At 43.0% G+C, this 15320-nt stretch overlaps 1 protein-coding gene across 14 annotated transcripts in view; it reads right to left on the reverse strand.

Moving 5' to 3' along the window:
• Positions 1–738: 738 nt before the first annotated feature.
• Positions 739–15320, reverse strand: part of ABLIM1 (actin binding LIM protein 1) — a 274277-nt gene continuing 259695 nt past the window's right edge. For 5 of the 14 annotated variants that reach the window (XM_081268066.1, XM_081268056.1, XM_081268064.1 and 2 more), the window contains 5 exons: positions 14152–14298; positions 11584–11675; positions 10359–10464; positions 9470–9534; positions 8368–8517 (listed from right to left, as the gene is read on the reverse strand). In XM_081268066.1, the coding sequence (XP_081124192.1) occupies positions 8395–8517; positions 9470–9534; positions 10359–10464; positions 11584–11675; positions 14152–14298 (533 nt within the window). In that variant the 3' untranslated portion in view covers positions 8368–8394. Of the gene's footprint in view, positions 4494–6145; positions 6227–6925; positions 7001–7928; positions 7937–8367; positions 8518–9469; positions 9535–10358; positions 10465–11583; positions 11676–14151; positions 14299–15320 lie in introns of those variants that run through there. The other 9 variants (XM_081268059.1, XM_081268057.1, XM_081268068.1 and 6 more) reach the window with 5 other exon arrangements.

Raw genomic sequence — 15320 nt, forward strand, 5'->3', positions numbered from 1 at the left:
CCTCCTGCCTCAGCCTCCTGAGCCACTGGGATTACAGGTGTACGCCACTGAACCCGGCGAAGGAAACCTGGGAGCAAGAAATGAAAGCACAGAGGCACTTAGGAAGGAAGCACACGGCTTTATTCACGAGCTGTGGTACAGCAGGATGCGGGGTGGAGTGGCGAGGGAGCGTGGAAGTGCTGCTCGAAACAGGAGCATGGAGCAGGTGGGCAGCTCATCAACACGGGACAGGCCGGCCCCCCTCCTGTGCACACAAGCACGAGGTACTCGGGTGCACACGCACACCCGACTCACTTTCACGGGGAACACAACACGGCATCTCAAGACGTTCCTTCTAAACATCTGCTTTTGTATTTCCGAAAGGAGAGGGAAGACAGGAAGAGCTGATGCCTTTCACCAGTTGATAAAAAGCCACAAACCCAGCTTAAAATGAAGAGCCCTGAGAGCCTCTATGCAGGGCCCTCAGTAACACACTGACACAACTCACATTTATCACAAGACTGTATACACGCCAAACCCCCAAAGAACACCAGTCTGTGGACGACTATCTCCCTCCATAAGGGACAGAGACATAGCTAGTCAGGAGGGGGTACGTTTCTACCCCTTCAGAATGGTAATGCCCTATCCTTCCACCTTCCATCAGAGGGCTCAGAAAGTTATTCATGGGCACTCTGCTCTTCCAAGAGGTGTGGGAGAATTCTGTTTGATGATCACAACCACCACTCAGTTATACAAAGCTGCAGAAAACTTTGGATTGAATTTTATTGTGCACACATTCACTGTTTAGAAAGTTTCCATTTAAACTGACAAACCCCCTCTTTCTTTTTGGGTTTACCATCAATTAATCTTGCCCAAATAAAAACATAATAATCTATATGCTGAACACATCCATTACCATCTCTCTCTGCTTACTGGGCAGCAAATGGAAGGATAATGACTTTTTTTTTTTTTAATGCCAAAGTATAGCTTTCTCTTTCTCCCATCACAGGGTTGTTGGGAAATCTACTTAGTGCACATTGTCATTGTTAGATGGTATCATTGCAAATCTCAAGCCCTAAGTGATCTCTTTTTCTGGAAGGTTCTTCCAAGGGGAGCCTGAAAGAGCAAGTTTAAAGGTACACCAACACTTGGTGCATCAGAAGAAGAATAACTTTAAAATCAAATAAAATCAGGGCTGGCAATATGAAGTACAGATTAAATAGCTACCAGAAATACAAATGAAGTGATTTATAAATCTGTGCTTGCTTCAGAGGACACAGAAGGGTTGATGGGACAGAGTTCATTCCCTTCCACCATCTTTCAGGACAATCAGAAGCAGGAGTCTGTTAGGGCACAACCTGGAACTGTCCCTGCCCCTGCCACACACCCCAGAACACCACACCAAATCTGCTGTACACAATCGTTAGAGAGACTTACTTAGTCGAGAGTGGTTAAACTCTTTTAAACTTGCAAAAGCACATATATTTTATATCATCATCTCAGAAGCAATTCTTAGGAAAAGATGTCTGCTTCAAAATGTAAAGATATTAGGTGAGAGTTTTAGAAATGTTACCATCTGGGCTTTCCCAGGCTGAGATGGAGGAGACCAAGGTTGAAAACAGAACTACAACAGCCTGTGCTTCAGAAGAGGAGCCTCAGCTGGGAGGCCCTGGCTTTCGGGTCAGGGGAGAACAGAGAGTACAGGTAGAAAATCACCCCCATCCCCGCACCTTGTTACTCATTAATTCTAGTTTCTCTCTCTGAGATTTCAGAGAACAGGCAGCTTATGTTTAGTTATTGAAGAAGTCACATTAAAAACATTTAATAACAAACCCCAAACCAAAATGGAGATGCATGGCTAGCTGTATATGTTTCCAAATGCTCTTCAAATCTCCTAATAAATCACACAGGAAGACTTTGTGATGGCCTGAGCTCTCTGGAAGAAATTTTAAAGGAAGCACTGACTCATATTGTCATAGAGACCCCTTCTACTTCGTGCAATCAGTATGCGCTTCAAAGTCACAAGTCAAATGCTCAAAAAAGTAGCCCTTAAGATATGCACCAAGCTTGCCAGGTATATAATTCCTTTTCTAGAGATGAACTTTGTGTTAGCAGTTGGAATTTTCCCGTGCGGTCCAGCACAGGGTTAAATGGAGAACATCCATCTATTGTGCTGTGTCCTGAACACTTCAAGATCAGGCATGCTGCACTCAGTTTAACAAAAATGGATAAGGCATTGTAGCCCTTACAGCAGATCTGGCAGTTAGAACTAGGCTGTCCCCAAGCCATCCTTCCATCTGGAACCTTCTGCTAGGGAATGGTGTAGGGGAGCTACTCCGAGGGTTTCCAGTAGCCAAGGACAGGCAACTGTTGTTTTCTAGTAATTTATCTTTGAAGGGTACAGTTTAAGTGAATTAGTATGCTTGGTATGGAAAGAAGCTTCCTATTTTTCAAGTTGGATGCAGAACTGAATTCAAAAATTACAAAAGAGCAGGGTGTCACTACTGGGAGCAGAATTTAGGGTCCAGTTTTTTAATTATTGTAACTATAGGGCCTTTGACTCTGGGTCTCTAATATGAAGAGGAGGAGTCTAATTTCCCTCTTTCATGACAGAGCCAAGCCCTCTTTCATGTGGACCAAGAGATGGAAAATATAGAAAACCACCTAATTGTGCCCAGGTTTCCAAATACCTTTTTTCACACTGGCATTTGACCTGAATGTTCACGAGTGATGACTCATTATCAATGACAGACATGGTGGGTCTTTCATTGACTCCACTAGCCTCTCCACCAGCTGAGTGCTGGGACCTACTTGGTCACCACTGTTAATGACTGGTAGGGAGACACTACAAATATACCACAGTCCCACCCCTATACTCTGCCAGGGCAAAGCAAGAAGCAGGCCAAACATTGTGCTGAGGCTAGGCTCCAATCTGAATTGACAGTTGCAGAGTATGAGGACCCTGGCAGGATGCTTTGAGCTCCAAACCAACCCTTCCCACCTGCGTGGTCTGCAGCCTGATCTAGCCATGAGCTACCTCAGCCTGAGTGCTGGCTTCTAAGCACCAACACTCACCCATGAAGGAGGCAACGTTGAGGGTACAGCTTAGCCTCACTCTTGTTCTTAGAGTCACATGCACTTGTACCAAATATCCCTTAGAAGCAGCAGCGCAGTGTGACAAACATTCAAACAGAAACTAAAAAGCACATGCAGACTCACAAAACTGCCCTGGGTGAGTTAAGCGTGTATCCACGTACAGGCACGCACGTGCACACACTCACACTGAAGTTAACAGTGCCAAACAACAAGGAAAGCTGAGAAGGCCAAATTAAATTGATTGGATGTAATCTACTTTGGAGTTGCAGATATTTAAGAGGAAAACATGCCTTTCCTTAACTTACTACTGAAAAGACCTTAAAAAGTGAAATCAGCATGGGTTTGATTGGATTCAGAGGATACCAGACAGTTTATAGGGGACGCTGAGCATGAGAAGTTGCATTTGGGGCAGAACATGGATTTTGTTTTTGTTTTTGCTAAGAGGGATATGACCCATAGACAAAAATCACCTCGCTGCATGCAACTGGGCCAGTCGGAAGACAATTCTTGTCTTTCCTTTCTTTGTGAAGGTGGAGCCCAGGCCACCTCCTGTCCTTGGTGAGAAGGAAGAATCATTACACTATTTGAAGCAGAAAAAGAGTTCAGGGAGGGTTTCCTTCATTCCTTTTCCTTTCTTTCCTCTTTCAAAAAACTCTAGTAATGGCTAAGCAATTTGCCAACCAAGTCCCAGCAAACAAAGAGAACAAGGAGCTTGTTAAAAATCACTTTTTGCTGAAATTCAGGCTCCATCAGACCTGCCCGGTTCCCTGATTTCTGTTCTGCCAGAGCCCAGACAGAGCTTCTAGAGGCCGGCAAGGAAAAGCTGCGTACAACTGCTGCTACCACATGGCCCCGTTCCTCAGACTCCTGCTTAGCACAGTGCTACGTAATAAATATATTCATCCTTTGGAATTAGTACAACTGTTTCTTCCTGTGCGGCATTCTAAGGGCACTTGCTGGCTCTTACCACTACAGTCAGCACTAGGGTGGACAACAGTTAAAGGAAAACAGGAGGAGAAAGAAAGAAGCTCCTGTTGTGGACACGAGGTCATGAGAAAAGGTCACGTGTGGACACTACTGCTGATTTTGGAAACATAGACATTTCTACCCATGGCTGCTTGGCAAGTGTTACTGTGGGTTGGCCCAGTGTTTGGCTCATGGGTGTTGGGACCAGAATTTCCCTTTTTGTCGTGGCTGAGGGATGGCAGTCTATAAATTCTCCAATCAAGTCTGGGCCTTAGTGTAACACGGCAGGCCTTGCCCCGCTGCCAGTCCTTTTTCTAACTGCCGTTTATGTGTGGGACTTAGAAGAGTCTTGCTTTTTTCTTCATGTCATTGCGTCTCCAAAGAGGTAACTTGTCAAACTCCTGTATGGACATCCCAAAGATTTCCCGAAACACTTCCGGGGCCAAGTGGCGCTGGAAAGAGAGAACAGAGTAGTGGTCAGTCCTGATGGCCACACGGATGGGCTGGAGAGTTGACCTCCAGCTTAAAGATACAGTTGACCCTCCATATCTGTGGGTTCCACATCCTTAGTTCAGCCAAGTGCAGACCAAAGATATCCATAGAAATTGCCTCTGTACTGAACATGCAGACTTTTTTCCTTGCCACTTACCCTGAACAATGCGGCATAATGGTCATTTATATTGTATTAGGTATTATGCAGAAGGTGAGATGATTTAAAGTGTACACAAGGATATGTTAAGATAATATGTGAATTTTACATCATTTCTTAGAAGAGACTTAAGCTTCCATGGATTTTGGGATCTGCAGGGAGGTCCTGGAATCAACCCCTTGCAGGTACTGAGGAGCACTATCATCATTTTGAAGAGTAAGGCTGCCTGATGGAAGAGGGGTTTATCTCTGATGCTCATTTACTAGGCCAGGTGAGTGCCCTTTCCACCAGATGAGGAGCTCGTTCAGTGTTACTGGTCCTGTTATAATTCAGTGTTAAAACAACACTGAGTAGTAATGCAGCACAGGAGAGTGATTTCTGTTGCTGGAGGGGACTCCACTTAGGTTCCTTGGGATGTTCAGAAGATACACAGAAAATGGACCATGGCAATAGAAAGCCAGCCAGAAAGAGACTTCCAGGGTGGTCCCTGGGAGCCCTGGGCTTCTTCTTGGCTTATCAATGAGGGGAAGGTAGATACCTGGTCTACTGGGGAGGCCTCCTATCTGTCACCACTTCCAGAACAGTCCCCTTAGGACACAGGGGCCAGTATTCTCTGAGCCAGCCTGACTTCTACAAAGGCATCGCCTTTTGTCAGGGAGCAGTAAGGATTTTTCCTGAGACTGGCAGCCAGAATTTTTTTTAAAAAATAAATCATTCAGATGGAAAAGTACAAAGATCAGTCTTCCAGATCTAAGGAGGCCTTGGGCATGTGTACCCAGCTAACCCTCCACAAGGAATGCAGTAACAGCCACGAAAGACATTTGTCCGGTATAAACCTCCTCCTAGAGAGCTCCTTCCCGGTTCCCAGTGGGCTCAGCCCAGGGTCAGGGGAAGAGGACTATCTGAAGGGGGATGGACACACCCATTCTGCATTCCCCAGCTCTCATTACAACAGCATCCAATTCCCAAAGAAAATGACTAAAATCATACTGTGTCTCAAGGGTTGTTTCAAATGTCATTCCAGGCATTTTAAAAATACTGATCTAAGTATAGATAGATTTAAATATAAGGGCTGTACTTCTGTCCTCCCTGATGCCAGGGAATGCCAGATTTAGACTGGGCACCAGAAACCCAAAACATCCTTCTCAATCTGTCCTTGACATATGTATTTTGAGGGCAGGGGTCAAGTCTGGGTTATTGTTGTGCCTCCAGGAATCTAATAGAGAGCTCAGTACATACTAGAACAATGGATACAGGCCTGCAAACTTGCTTCTTGTGGTTTTTATCTCATTAGTGATTCTCTGAGATTTTAGTTACCTCTTAGTTCTACCTACAATATGAGATTGATATTTGTGATTTTTCGTTTTCACTGAAAAAAATAAAACATTTCTCTGGGGACACTGCAGGGTGCAGTGGGGGGTCTGGATTTTTTTTTTTTTTTTTTTTTTTTTTTACCTCCAGCCGGGTTCTGTCCACATCTCTTAGGATTTTGTTGCGCCCTCTGTTGGTCACCATGAGCATTTCATATGGAAATATCTGAGAAGGAAAGAAAATCACCTCCTAACATACTGCTGTTCATTTTATTAACAAGCAGAATCTACTTAAAATCCAACACTACCAAGACAGAGCTTCTGAGAGATAATCATGACAGAGTACAAGGTGTTCATCTCTCAAGACCAGCAGGAGCTCCAGGGAACAGGGACATAAATCTCCATCAAGGCCTCACAGAGCACTGTGCCTTGGGAGGGCTTGGCTGGGTATATGTATACCAACTTACTCTGAGTGGGGGATGAAGGTAAAAGTTTGAGAAAAATCAAAATTACGGGTATATATGCTGGCTTTTATGTAGTTCAGAGCCAGGCAGGCCCAGAAGCAATGTTCTGGCAATGAACCCATTGAAATAAGCCCAGTTAATGGGGAGCACAAGCCCTTGGTTTCCTCTGGAGGTACAGAATGTTCTGAAGCTAGAGCGACCAGTCATCCCAAGGGTGGCCAAGGAAAAGAAGTGCTGGTATCTCACTAAGAACACAGAGTTCCAACTGCAGTAAGGGCTTAAACCTGTGGACTTATTGCAGGCAAAGTGAAAAGACAATGTGTTTTTTGACAGCTCTCCTAGATGCACCAGTCTAGAACAAAGTGGGCCTCGCACTCTGAAAAGGGTGGAAAAACAGGAAACCAAATCTTTGTAGGGCCATGTCATCCCTGCACGAGACAAAAGAGAAGAGCTGTACTTGCCTTTGGTTCCAACATGTTGGGCATGGACACACCCCGGTCCATTCTCATTGCAGGCATGTGGCCATCTGGGAGGGTCTGCAGCAGAAATGTGGTTCAAGGATGAGCACAGAATAGGGGCGCTCAAGGGAGGACTCTGTGGGCTCCCAAACTTCCCAGTTGGGTCTCGTATAACTATTTTATAGATGTGTCATATTCCTTATGTATTTTTCAAAACGAGATTTTTTTTTAAATTTTAATATTTTTTTTTAGTTCTCGGTGGACACAGCATCTTTGTTTGTATGTGGTGCTGAGGATTGAACCCGGGCCGCACGCACGCCAGGCGAGCGCGCTACCACTTGAGCCACATCCCCAGCCCCAAAACGAGATTCTTATTGAACAAGAAGCAGGAATCTCTTCTGAGATCCAGTTTCAGAAAGATCCTGGCTTAATAACTATGGACTAATTTCTCAGTTTGGGCTTAGTTTTCCTTGTATTTTTCCTTATCTTTGTTCAGATGTTCTAGGGCTAGGGGTGTAGCTCAGTGGTAGAGAGTCTGCCTGGCACACATGAGGCTCTGGGTTCAATCCCCAGGACCACTTTTCTCCATTAAAAAAAAAAAAAGTTCCAGAAAAAGAGGAATAGTTTGAGAGCAAACTATTCCTTTCTGTTGCTCAAGACCTGAGTTTCTTTCTGTTACAATCATAACTAAAAGAAAAAAAACACTGCACATGAGTTGACCCTTGATGTTGGTCCACTTTCAACCTGGAGAGACTCTCCTAAGCCAGAGCAAGAGAGTCTTTCCACACCTGACTTGGCTCATGCTATGTCCCCATGGCCTGCAGGGACAGCTTGACATGGGCATCAGATGTGCCTATGCTTCATAGCTATGGAGGAATGATTAGACAAATCAACTACAGTATGTATCTTCTTAGCAGAAATCATCACCGTGGGGCAAGCAGCCTGGGTTAGAAAATGGCTCTATGGTGCTGGTGTGGCCAATTTAAGGAAGCAGAGTGGTCCATACCTGGTAGTCTGAAAAGGAAAGGAAAGGAAAATATCAGGAAAAGGCCTGGAAAAATGTGGAGCCATTCCCAGAGAGACTGTCTTCTACTACAATTCCTAAAATAGTCCCCATGAACCATGTCATTTCCCTGCTCCCAGTCTGTGCCCATGCTGTACCGCAGGCTTCCAAGAAGCCAGAAAATGCCAACCCCAGCTTTAGGAATCAGAGAAATTATCCTCCTTTTCTCTTTCCTTGCCATATGCATTTTGAGGGCAGGGGCTGTGTCTCCCTTATTGCTGCATCTCCAGGAAGCGAACAGAGTGCTCAGCACCCAGAAGGAAATGCGTGGATTCCCCTTAGCTGGATTTCAGTAGAGATCCTCTAGATTTTAGCACTTGCTCTGCTGGCTCACAGAAGAGAGCTGTGATCCTACTGGAGGGTGAAACCCAGCACAAAGGCATGCAGTGCCTGGAGACAGGGCAAAGTCTCAAGTGAACCTTGACCACCTGGGAAGAGGCTGCCCTGTCAGCCTGGCCAGGAGAGTCTCACCTCGCACTCCCCCGCTGACATCTCCGTAGCTGTTATACTGAGCAAAGTCTGTGGAAACAGGCTGGAATGAGGGGGAAAAACATCATTAGAAAAACTTCACAGTGATCACTTTGGAGGTAGAAAGAAAGACAGGATTTACAAAATCCTAAGACCCTTCCCAGGCTCATTTCCTGGACCCTCATTAATTTTCTCTCCTATTTATTCCTTTGCAACTGTAAAATCTTTGCTGTGGTACTTCTATTGCCACTGATCACAGGCCCCTGGTAAGCAAATATCTCTTAAATACATTTCCCTGTGTAGTTACAGAATTACCATTGCTCTTTGGCTTGTGAGGAGGACAATTTCAAGAAACTTTCTGTTCATAACAGAAATAACAACTCAAAGCCAGGTGTGGTGGCCCAGGCCAATGATTCCAGTGGCTCAGGAAGCTGAGACAGGAGGATCTCGAATTCAAAGCCAGCCTCAGCAATTTAATGAGGCCCTGTCTCAGAGTAAAAATAAAAAGGGCTAGGGATGTGGTTAAGCAACCTTGGGTTCAACCCCTAGTTAAAAAAAAAAAAAAGACTCAATTACTTTTTGCTGCACTGTAACAATATCTGCCACACTAATCTAGTCTCAAGTTTCCATAGGCCATTCATTTATTTATTTATTCTTCTCAAAAGAAATATTTTCACTTTGCCTTTTTCACTTTTTGTGATTTACAAGGTGACCAGGGAGGTTACAGTTTTCATTATGATCCAACATTCAGGTCAAGAGTCCGATGTAGGGCTGGGGCTCAGTGGTAGAGTGCTTGCCTAACACATGTGAGGCCCTGGGTTCAATCCTCAGCATCATATAAAAATAAATAAATAAATAAATAAATAAATAAATAAATAAATAAATAAATAAATAAAGTGTTGTATCCAATTATAACTTTAAAAAAGGGTCAGACGTAGTCAGACAACAAGCCTGAACTTCAGCTAGGACTGAAGAGGGAATGCACAAAGAAATAACCAATAGAAGAGAAATCTTACCCGGTGAAGCCCATTTTTTCCATAGCCAGGAAGAGATGAGGTTTTAGATGATGGAGCGTAGGAAGCTGAGTGAGAAAAAGGTCAAAAGGCCATTGTTAGGAAAGCAGAAATCTAGTTCTTTAATGACCTTGATAGTGTATCGCTTGCTTTGCAGAAGAGGAGATTTAGCAAAAACAATTCGAATGATATTGGGCTCAAATGATCACAAAATGCCACCATATTTGAGGGCCCAGGGAATAGTATCATAACAGTGACACTATTATGGAAGGGCAGGGAAAGAAAGCCGCAGGACCAAGGGAGCTGCGCTTCCTAAAATTCTGGGCCCCATCTAAGTGCTTAACTGAATTTATCTCCTTGTATCCTCAGTACCCTAATAATATGATTATTATTTCCATTTTACAAAAGAAGAAATAGGAGTTAAGAGAAGTATCCTGCCAACGGTCACTCAACTCATGACAGCTGAACAAGGATTCAAACCCAGGGATGACCGAACACATGGGCCCCCTGTCCCAGTGACATGGCAGCAGTAACTGGCCTGGAAACCAACCAGTTGAAGTTCTACTGGCTGAGCACAGCTGGGCTCCTGGGAGGCCTGGCCTAGGCCTGGTCTAGGTCTATCCCATTAGTTAAGGGCACAGAAGGCAAATAGCCTGCTCAGTTTGATTTCTGGTTCTGCAACTTAACACGTCCACATCTTTGAATGTGTCATTACATTTTTTTGAGCTCTTCATTTTTTGATCTATGGAGATATGGTATTATGTATTCATATAGAGCGGAATCTCAGAATTAGAAGGAGCTCTGGAGATCACCATAAGTGGTCCTGCCTCTTGCACAACTGGCCAGGCAGGCTCTGGCTCTCAGCTCATGCTAGGAAGGGTCTGCCACTCACCTGAGTGGATAGGAGAATCATAGCGGCTGGCTAACAAGGATGCTCTCTCCTGGTTCTCCTTCTCCATCTCTTCCTTCAGTATCAACTGCCCTAGGCCTGAATTAAGCTATGCACAGGGGGAAAAAAAAAAAAGAAAAAAGAAAAAGGAAAATGAAAGCAAAGTCTGTGATTACTTTCATGGAACTAGTTTCTTTCCAGAAGGTCTTGCAAGAAGTTCCTGACCCTAGGGGGCCTGGTTGCAGGTAGGTCCAGTGCCTGGTAATTCCTCAAAAAGCAGGACAGGTTCTGGATTCTGAACCCCTCTTAGTCTTTCCAATGTCAGGGGAATGTCAGAAAGCTGCCTCCTTCTTTTGCCCTCCCCAATGTGTCAGTGGGTGACCTCAGCAGGCGTATGTGAGTGTGTGATGGACTTTTGATGTGGGAAGGGGAAACTGGGAATGAATCCTTAAAAAAAATTGCATTGATTCAAAATCAAAACAAAAAATAAGTATGTGTTCATTGTACATATTTTGAAAAATCTGGAAGAATGAACCTATAATCTGCTACTCAGAGGTGACACCATTTCTAACTTCTATTTACCCTAATCTATTATTTTTCTATACATGTTTTATATAAAACTAAGATTATACTCTGTGTTATTTCCCCCATATAATTAATGTGTGTTTCTCATCTCTTTGGAAAACATCATTTCAAGGGATGCATTATTGGTGGGAGAGTTTATAATCAGACATCCTTCTGGTTTGTAGTAGGCCCTTGCTAAAGGAAGGAGGGCAATGGGCACCTTTTGGTGACTGTCCCCTTGATTCCTTTTCTCCTGGTCTAGATATGCATAAGATCCTCCAAGTTCTGAGGGGCAATTTGGAGAAATATTCAATCCTAAGGGAATTCTTCCAGAAGAGCCTGCAGGCCCCAGATGTACATCGCCTCCACCTACCCGGCCCTCCTGCACCCTCTCTGCACATGCACCACATGCCCACTCACACACTCACACTCTCCAACCATTCCACATCCCTCTGACCTCCAGCCTCAATGTCATCACCTCTAAAGGCAAGTGCAAAGTCCTTATTAAAGTTCATGCTTGTCATGTCTCGCTGGACTGTAAGCCTCAAGGGGCTGGGACCACCTCTTGCCTGTCTTAGTGGCTTGTACAGAGTAGTGATGTAAAAAGTTATAGATTTTATTGAATTAGAATTGAAGACAGCTAGAAGGTAGTTTAAGGACAAACCTTCATTAACTGCTCTTCTTGAAGCTGCCGTCGTCTCAGGAGTTCCTCCTCATCTTCCTCTCTGCCACTAGATCTGCGTCTCATGTCAGTTCCTAATTCCACAGCAAAGACAACTTCTCACATCAGCCCCATGACAAGGGAATCTTAACGGACTAGTCCATCTGTGTTCAATTTGTAGGCTGGCAAGCTCTGCAGTGGTTGATCCTTCACAAGTCGAAGTGAACCAGACAGGGGGGAAAGGTACCCACCACCAATCCAGCTCACCCGGTGGTTTCTCTACGAAGGTGGGCCCCTTTGACAAGCTGGATCAATGTACTAGTGACTCCCTGTAATTCTCTGCTCAATTAGAACTGGTTTGCCACCTCCCTGAGCCTGTCATCAGATTAACCATGGGTCAGGGCTCCTTATAGTGAATGGGAGGGGCATCCCCAGCTAATGTCCCTGAGGTCAATTTTTCAAATAGAGAAGAATCTGAATTTATCCATATACCAACAAATCTATAAGATGGTTTCTGTCTTGTGACAAGTTTAAAAATCTTGTGGTTTTCTCTTTCTCTGAAGATTTAGACTTTTCAGAATACTATCATTGCCGCCTACACTTAGTAAATCAATTAAAAAGCATATTTGTTTGTGTCTTTTAAGGAATGGATTTCCAACTTTCTTTTTTTATATACTTTTAAAAATGACTATAAAAGAATTTTCTACTGGGCTAGGGTTGTGGCTCAATGGTAGCACGCTCGCCTAGCACGTGGGGGACTTTGGGTTCGATTCTCAGCACCACATAAAAATGGGTAGACAGGGCTGGGGATGTGGCTCAAGCGGTAGCGCGCTCGCCTGGCATGCGTGCGGCCCGGGTTCGATCCTCAGCACCACATACCAACAAAGATGTTGTGTCCGCCGAGAACTAAAAAATAAATATTAAAAAAAAATTCTTTCTCTCTCTCTCTCTCTCCTCTCTCACTCTCTCTTAAAAAAAAAATGGGTAGACAAAATAAAGGAATTATGTCCAACTACAACGAAAAAAATAAATATTTTTTAAAAAAGAATTCTGTACCATCAGTTATGTAAAAACAGTATTAATAAAGCTAAAAATTACTGCGTGTATTTTTTAAAATTGCGAACGGTTTTTACATTTCTTGGAATAAGGGGAGACAGGGAATGGAAAGGAGGAATCTGTCTGAATGATTGGAAGATGAAGATAATTGTTGTTTTCCCTAAATTCCTTGGATTAATCTGGCTGTGGGAGGAAACAGGAAAGTTTGCTAATCTAATAAAAATAAACTTCAACTAATAGTCTCAGTTTTCATCATTCTGATTAATGGACCAGACATTTTCCTCATCTTGGAACCCAAAGGAACTTTAAATTATGTAGTGATGATAGTTTCAACAATAAAAATTGAATTCTCCTTTTCCGCAAAAGCTTAGCTGCTTCCAAGTCCCTGCTCAGCAATACAACTGTGGGGGCACAAGGCCCCCACAGACTTCCAAAAGGCACAGATTGACACATTCTTAGTTCTTAAAATCATAAATGTCAATGTCAATTTTCTCTCTTTAGTGTATTCTAATAAAAACTAAGAGATCCAACTTTGTAAGAATTAAATAAATCTCATTAACATAATCATAGAATACTTATGAATGATAAACTAAGTAGATTTTCCCTTCAACTATTTCTATAAATATTAGTTGTTTTAAAATCACTTTATTGCCTATAAAAATCATTCCTCAATTCACTTGATAAAAATAACCTGATGCAGAAGATTAGGAAATTTTGGAAAATTGAAGGCCTTTCAGGTTGTCAATAGAAATGTGATAAGCTATAGTCATGCCTTTGTAAGGCTGACTCACTGGATTTTCAGTATTTGCTTCTGTGCTTGTTAATATCCCTTTACGGGCTGAGTGATTTCACTATGACAAAACAGTAAAGACACAGACACAATTGGAAAGCATAAAGAAAAGGATGAAACAGCTCCAAAATGACATTTTAGCACAGGATCATGGAGATGACAGATGTAAAGTTACATCCCCTCACTTGCTATTTCGGAAAATCTTCTCTGTAATAGCTCTCCTTAGCAATGGAGAACATGATCTTGCAGGAACGTTAAAGTGCTTCGGTGTTAAGGTTGCTGGTTAAGAGAACTATAACTATAATCCAGATATAGTCTAAAACAAATGTAACTAAAAGAAGTCATGCTTCCGTGGACCCTCAGCAAACCCACCCACTAGACTCTAATTATATAGAACAATGCTTTTGCCATGAAGCTCTGACTCAACTGTGCTTGAAACAGTTGATTTTACAGTGATAACTCCAATAGTCTGTGCAAACCATCCATTTTAGACCAGTTCTGGATCTCAGTGGGTTTGGTTAGAGCCATGCTCTGGTTGATGTGTTTCTGTAACTGAAGCAACTTGCACACAAACTAATGCCACGTTAGGTCTTTTCACTATTCTGCCTCTTGGCTGTACTTTTCTTAAAGTTTTTAAGTTTGGACTCATGTTCTTGTACCTTTCCAAGCATCTCATGGTTAGCTCCCCTAGATGTCCATTTGACTTAGCTGCATCAGTTGCATACCTACGGCGGCAAGTGAGGGGGGACCAGGCCAGTGGTCCGTCTCAATCTTTGGTATCTCGCTGGGGTCTGGCGCCTGGGCTGCTGGGAACTTGGAAAACTTGATGATATCTTCTGAGGACTTGCTCTGGGCTGCCAAAGCAGCTGCATCTGGATGGGAACCAGGGTTGCTTAGCTATTGGTGTGTAAGGCAGGGGTGGTTCAACCCCACAGACACAGTTTTCATCAGAAAAAAGTTTCAATTCCAGAAAGTTCTATCACCATGACAATTCAACTCATTTCCCTTACTTTATGTTAGAAGCAACGTTTTATTCTATGTCTGTTCTACATCCAAAAATTCTTGTTCTAGAGCTATGCTGTCCAGTGCTAGCTCTATTTAAATCTAAATGAATAAAATTAGGTAAAACCAAAAAACTAACAAACTTAAAATTCAGTTCCTTGGTAGAACCAGTTGTATTTCAGGTACTCAGTAGTCACATGTGATTAGTGGCTACTGCACAGGACAGCAGAGATACAGAATGTTTCTACCATCATAGAAAGTTCACTCCTAGTATTCTCCAAGAGTAAATAATTATTTTTGGAATTAGAAAATTGAATTATTAGAAATTTGAGTTAAAAAATTGAAGTTAAAGAGTTAAAAGCATGACAATAGCATTTTACTGTCGTCACTCATCTTTAGAGGGATGGTAGCTTTGTCCAGAAGCCAAAAATATATTGGTCCATTTCATTTTAATCCTTATATGCTACATATGGGTCCTTGTATCTTGGGAGAAATGGAAATGGAGAAATCTACTTCCAGCTTGCAGGAATTTAGCATTGTGATTTATGTATGCCATCCCCACTCACTGTTTTGTTTGAGGGTCTGTATATACAAGTGAGTGAACCAACAAAAGCCAAACTACCAGTGACATTAGCTCAGAGTCCTTAGTGGCTGTGTTTGGAGGAGGATTCACAGGCTGAAAGCACTGAATCTGCCCTGAGTTGGAGCAAAACAAACCAGGTGAAATGGTTGGTCCTGATTCTGGCTAATTTTGCAAACTGGTCTGGGATGTTACTAAACATTTCAAGACACAATTATAATATTTTTCCCCTCCTGGGTTCATATATTTTAAAATCTGGAAATAACCTTTTGATCTTCAGCTCCAATATCTGCTTCCTTCCACTAACCTTCT

The sequence above is a fragment of the Spermophilus citellus genome (genome assembly GCF_964194105.1).
Source record: "Spermophilus citellus genome assembly, chromosome: 15".
NCBI classification, from domain to species: Eukaryota; Metazoa; Chordata; class Mammalia; order Rodentia; family Sciuridae; genus Spermophilus; species Spermophilus citellus.